The sequence below is a fragment of the Triticum aestivum genome, unplaced genomic scaffold (genome assembly GCF_018294505.1).
Source record: "Triticum aestivum cultivar Chinese Spring unplaced genomic scaffold, IWGSC CS RefSeq v2.1 scaffold176091, whole genome shotgun sequence".
In the NCBI taxonomy this organism is placed as follows: domain Eukaryota; kingdom Viridiplantae; phylum Streptophyta; class Magnoliopsida; order Poales; family Poaceae; genus Triticum; species Triticum aestivum.
This window is the reverse complement of record NW_025234697.1, coordinates 565-6844: the sequence shown is the minus strand read 5'-3', so window position 1 is coordinate 6844 and position 6280 is coordinate 565. Positions and strand designations below refer to the sequence as shown.

At 52.1% G+C, this 6280-nt stretch overlaps 1 protein-coding gene across 1 annotated transcript; it reads right to left on the bottom strand.

Moving 5' to 3' along the window:
• Positions 1-4115: 4115 nt before the first annotated feature.
• On the bottom strand, positions 4116-5890 carry LOC123176232 (uncharacterized). The gene is made up of 2 exons (XM_044590535.1): positions 5644-5890; positions 4116-5551 (listed from the first exon to the last, which is right to left on the bottom strand). Exon 2 carries the CDS (start codon positions 5503-5505, stop codon positions 4390-4392), a length of 1116 nt encoding a protein of 371 aa, XP_044446470.1. The 5' UTR covers positions 5506-5551; positions 5644-5890; the 3' UTR covers positions 4116-4389.
• Between the last annotated feature and the right edge of the window lie 390 nt (positions 5891-6280).

Genomic DNA, 6280 nt, shown 5'->3' with positions numbered 1-6280 from the left:
ATAATACAGTGTTCACATAATTTATATGCCCAGAGTGATAATTTACAGGAATCCCAGGACACTATAGTCTTCATTCTGCAGACAATTTACATGCGCAGGGCCTCTTGCTGAGTGCAATATCATACAAGACACCTATATGATTTGGAATGAGCCTAGTCTTCCTCAATAAAAAGATATAAGTAGAAGGACGGCATACGTGAAACAGAGACAAGTGTGATAGATAAATGAAATAGTCAAGGACCTCCAGAAACAAAATATCAGTCTACTTAACAAGTGGTGGTGGAAACTTGATACTCAAGATGGTTTTTGGCAAGATATAGTTAAAGCGAAATGTCTTCAGAGAGATTCTGTGGCCACTGGCCACGGTCAAAAGCAGATTCTCTGATTCCCCTATTTGGAAGGCTATTATGAAAGTAAAAGAGTGCTATATGGCTGGTAGGGATGTGCTTCTTGGTTCTGGTAATATTGCTAGACTGCAGATGTGCTCTTTTATTGTTGGGCTGGATATTACCTCTGATCCTGATAAGATTGTTTAGGCTTTGGGCCCCAAGCAGATTTTTACTACTAAGTTGATGTATGAACACATAGAGAGAAATATCACGGGTTGTGGTTTTAAGTGGATTTGGAAAGCTAAAATTCCTTCTAAAATCCATATCTTCCTTTGGCAACTTTTTCAATATGCCGTGTTGACCAGGGATGCTATGAGCAGGAGAAATTGGACCGGGAATCCGCGCTGCTCTTTTTGCAGCAAGAGAGAGATGTCCCAGCATCTCTTCTTCTTATGCCCATTGGCTAGGGTGGTTTGGAGAACTGTGAGATCAATCTTTGGCACCAAGTTGTGCCCTAACAACATTTGGCAGTTTTATTCGTGGTACTATACAATGCAACGGCTCTCTCGCGACCCCGACCCCGCGCCCCTCAACCAGCCCCCACCGGCGGCGGCCACCCCGGCCCCGCCGGCCACCCTACCGGCGCCTCGCGTGCTCCCGCGCTCGCGGCCGCTACCCCCAGCCTGTAGGATGCGGCAGGAGAACGGTGGCCGGCGGAGTGCGCAGGTCTCCCGCTCGTGCTCCTCGAAGGCTGCAGCGGCGACCACACCGGCTGCAGCGACGAGCTTCCCAGCTCCGTCACCCGCCACCTTGGCCGGCGCCTCCTCCAGCCAGCTGCCGGAGCCACCGGCGTCGATCCCCATCACCCCTCCCCCGCTCGATCCAGATCAGGCGGATCTGGATCCCGTCTCTCGGTTACCTCCGGCTGTCCGGAGCGATGCTCCTGACGATGTCATGGGGGTGCTGCTCAGGGCTAGGCCTGGCTCCCGGTGCTCCACCGTCGATGGCGAGGGGAGTGTGGAGCTGGCCCATCTGCCGCCGACCATCGTTCCCTGCACCATGAAGCGCTTGCCATGTAGCTCTGTTCTCAAGGATGTGGGCAAACTTCCTCCCGATCTGGTGATGTCGGTAGTGCCACCGCCGCCCCTCTGGAGCTCCGCTGGCGAGGAGGAGGACGACAATGACGACGGAGAGGAGGAGCTTGCTCCACGGTCGCCGCCGGCTGCCTCCCAGTATTCCCTGTGCTCTGTTGACGCCAATGTTGCTCATGCGGGGCCGTGGGCATCTCTGGTCGATGCAGATGGCCAGGGTTCAGGCGAGGATCGTGACAACGGCGATTCTGGCAAAGGGGACCTGGCGCACCGAAGACGGCAACGTCTGTTGTCGAAGGCTCATGCTCTGGTGCGGTCGGTGCGTCGACTGCTTGCTGCTATCCTTGCGATCAGGCGGAAGTTGTGGTCGCACAACCTGGGGATGGTCCCTGGATTTACGTCGGACGAAGGCGTCGTCCCCGTTGTCATGTGCCTTGCAGCAAGTCTTCCACGCCCCCGACCTTTCATGATGCGAGGTCTGTGCAAGCCGACACATTCAAGAGGAGAACCCGTGGTCGATGTTTCTGTTGCTTGGCTCCGGACCACAAGGTTGCGTCCTGCCGCGACCCGTTTCGATGCCTCACTTGTCTTCGCTCTGGACACCGTGAGAGGGACTGTTCTCTGCGTCACTCCTCCGTTGAAGCTGTTCGCCACTGTGTGCGTGACCCCCCAGCTCCGCCTCGCCCTTCCTCAGATGGGCGCTCTTGGGCTTCGGTTGTTGCTCCCGCAATGTGTGTGCAAGCTCCTGAGTCTGCAAGGATTGTTGAAGCTCCAAGCGAAGGTTCTGTTGATCAGGGTGTTGCGACATCTGATGATGCTATGCTTGTCTCATTTCGTGCAGAGCTGCAAAGCTTGGTTGAGTTTGCGCTCCGCCCGCTGCGCAAGCTGGAGGACTCTTTGTGCCTGTGGTTGGCACGTGCGTCCGACCTCTTGGAGCAGGCGGAGGTGTCTGATGGTGAGCGTGGGTTGAGCCCAGCCTCCTTGCAGGGACCTTGCTCCTTAGGCACTGCCGTTCATGGTTTGACGCTACCAAAAGATGGGAGCAAAGGTGTTGATGACATTGGCGACAAGGTTGGGTTGGCGCCCTCAGGGTATGTTGCTGCCGTGGAGTCTGCAGGGCAGCATGCGTCGGTCAAGTCTATGGCCTTGTTTGACAAGTGTGGCCACCGAGCTTAGCCTTTCTACTTCTGCCTCCAATGAGGTGTGGGGCATTGCAAAGGGATGCGCATCGGCATTTGAGGGCCAAAACACTTTACACGTCTTCATCGAGCTGGTCAAAAGCCTTTCTGCCGTGCCTGCGATCACCCAAGGGTTGATTCACCTTGTCAATGCAGTGAAGATCAAGAATGTCAACCAACTGGCAGGCGTCGCCTCGGGCGTGGGGACCGCATGTCATGATGTTAGCCATTAGTATGTGCCTTCCTCTCATGTGCTTATTATTCTGGGAGTAGTCCGCATGTTGTTTCGCGGGATGGCTTTTGTAGCGCGCCATCTGCGGGGTCCTTGTTGGCTTGTCGGGTCTGTGTGTGGGTTTGACCCTTGATGTACCGGTTTTCACACGGTTTTCCTGTAATTAACCGGACAACTATCTTCTTCTCTATTAATGAAAAAGGCAAAGCTTTTGCCTCTGTTTCAAAAAAATAAAATTCGTGGTACTACAGTTTTTACCTGATGGGAGTGAATTCTACAGTTTTGGTCTCGCGGCTATATGCTGGGCCATTTGGAACTGTCGCAATGAAACAACCTTTGAGTTTAAATTTCCTAAAATCCCTTTTGAGGTGGTGTTCTCTTCATGTGTATTTCTGGATTATGGGGCAGGTTTGCTGAAGAGTGATGACCAGGAGGCAATGTGGCGTGGGGCAATGATGCTCAGTGAGAATGCGAAGAACATGATGTGTATCTGTGCTGCTGCTCAAGATGATGGTGCGATGGACTGAAGCTTGCACTGATGTATTTCCGTTATTTATTAATGAAAAGGGGCGATGTGCGGTTCAAAAAAAAAGTATTAACATTGCTGATGTAAGGATGGTCGGCACATCTGCGGGTGAAACGTGACTAATATATATCCTGTGTGTTTGAGCTGAGAACTCACCTTGCTCCGTTATTAGTATTTGGTAGAGGTGACTGTTTTATTTGTGGGGCTTGGCAGATAGGATTAAAATTACACGTGTGTAACTGTAGGCACAGGAATTGCGATTGCTTGGAAAATAGTGATCGATTTTGATTAGCAGACTTGCGGGACATGAAACGGCGTAGTTAGTAACCTGGGGGAAATTAGGAACCCTAGATATGAAATGTCGATCCTGGAAGTGATTCAAGGGACATTGCTTCAGAGTTCAGATTGTCTGTCGAGGTGAATGGCCCGACATCACCATTGGCACTGACGAGGGGTGTGACTGTAGTTTCACAACTGGAGGCTCTCCTGCCGGTGGCGTGCGGATCAGGCTGCGGTCATTAGAAAGAAGCCCAGCCCTGTTGTCCTGACCCATGTTCCATGGGTTGTATATAAATAGAACTAATGGTATCACCCAATGCATCTATGTAAAATAAAAATCTCTTTCGGCCAAAGCAATATAGAAGCAGATGTTCAATGTATAATTTTGTGATAGTAATTTTTACTCGAATCTCTGAATCATAGAACTGAACTGAGCCCTGCTCAAAGCCCTTACCTCAATCGTAGAACTGAAGCAAGCCCTGCTCAAACCCCCGGCTTCAGTTTATATATCTATCAGTGAGCACAAGGGCCCAAAATTCACAATAAATGAGTAAAATGCCAGCTGCGCACAGGCAAAAAAAATTTCGATAATTTTGATTCAGTCATTTAAGATCTGAATAGAGAATCTTATATACGAGGACAGATGCGCATCCTGCAAAGTTTTGTTCATGGCCATAGCATATAATTTCATTACGATCCGAGAAGAAATGAACCCCACACACATCTAGTCCCGAAGAAACAGACGAGTTTTGGGTCAGAGCACGCAGTGGATTTCAATGCCTTCAAGGCGTTTAGACTTGTGGTTGATCATCTTGAGCCCGTCGCCACAGCGCACAACCTCGACGCCTGTCAAGATGGTAAGGTCATTGACCACCATCTCATCATCTAGCCCGTGTAAAGGGTAGCCTGCTGAATTACATGGTGTGCGGCACTCGATATTTTGAAAGCTGGTGGCGATGCAGAACTTGCCTGAGCCAAGGTTCAGTAGGTGCCTCTGCCATGTCGACCACTCGTCGGGCAGCGGATCGAGATAGTTCCAGCTGCGGTGCTCCACCGGCGGCCAGGAAGACAGGTCGAAGGCACCCAGGCAGTGGTGGGTGTTGCCAATGGTAGCATTGAAGCCAAACCAGAGGCCGAGTTCAGGGACGTACTTGGCCGCGCCATGGAAGGGCAGCGCCCAGCTTCCAGCCTGCCTCCACTCACCTTCCACCGTGTCAAAGGCATAGGCTCCGGCTTCCACAGACGACACACACAAAGTCGTCTCATCGACCACCGCCGCCGCGGAGGGGTGGAAGACCGCTCTCATGTGGAGGTCATGCAGGTAGGGTCCACGCATCGGCGGCGAGGGCAGATGTTGCCAGTGCCACCTCCGTTGAGTCCCAGCGGATGGACCCCTGGCGGAGCCGTTCCTCTCGTACTCCAAGACCTCAAACAAGACATTCTCCGGTTCTTTGCTCAAGACATAGTGCTGCTCGTCGTCTTGGCTCCCAGGCCTGGTCATGGACAAGGAGATTGAGTCCCTCTGTTTGCAGAAGTTAGTCTCCGGCATGGCAACGACGGCGTCCATGTCAATGTCGTACATCACGGGATTGGCGCAAGGGTCGGCGAACATGACACGGCCCTCTGCCTGCCCTTTCAGCAGGGAGAAGAAGTGCAAGTCCGTTGTGCCCTCCGTGTTTGGCGGCGTCGAGAAGTTGATCTTGTGCTCGGGCAGAGGCTCCAAGCTCGGGATCGTCGATGGCCTCGCCTTTTCTGCTGCTGCTGCTGAGCGGTGGAAGAGGTGCTGCTTGAGGTTGACCCGGAGCAGCGAGTAAAATTTACTGCTTGAGGTTGATCCGCGCACTATGACGTTGGCGAACTCACGATTCATCGTCCTCGCCAAATTAACCGGGCGAGGCACTAGTCGAGTATCCTGACTATCAAGAGATACGAGTTATACACATCTAAAAGTTGTTGAAACCAAATATATCTGGATTAATCTCAGTAGAAAGTTGTTGCAAGTTCTTACCTGCAGCAGCGGAATCAGATCCCGTATGCCTCCAATTCCAAATTTTACCTCTAGCTAAGACCCACCGAACGCGAATCAATTCTGGAAGCCCTGATGTGCCTAGCAGGATGAATGGGGCAGACAGAAGACGGCGGCGGCGGCGGCGGAGGAGGAGGAGGAGGGGAGGGGCGGCGAGATTTCTATGGGGGGCGCGGCTCGTCTGACGGAGACCTCTTTTTTTTAAGGATCTGACGGAGACCTCCTATACAGCGCTTGACGCGCCAGCTGGTAAACTGGCGCTCACGCGCCCTCTCGCGTGGGCCGGCCCATCAAGCAACGTGCTTCGCTTGCTTGGTCGCGGCTCGCTCGCGATTTCAGGCTTCGTTCGTTCGGTCCACGGTTGACCGTTGATTGGCTGACCATTGGCTTTTGTATTTACTAGCAAAAGAGCCCGTGCGTTGCAACGGGAGAAAAAAATAACACACACTCTTAACCCAATAACCATAATATGTTCATGCCCTTTATTTTAGCGAGGCATCATTTTTATGTTGCCGCTTATCCTACTTCTAACCCTCAGTGGCCTCAGTGTTCACACAAACCAAAGTGTGTTTGAATGTTGTTTTTTCCCTGCCAGTTTTTTCAGAGGTGCTCATGTGTG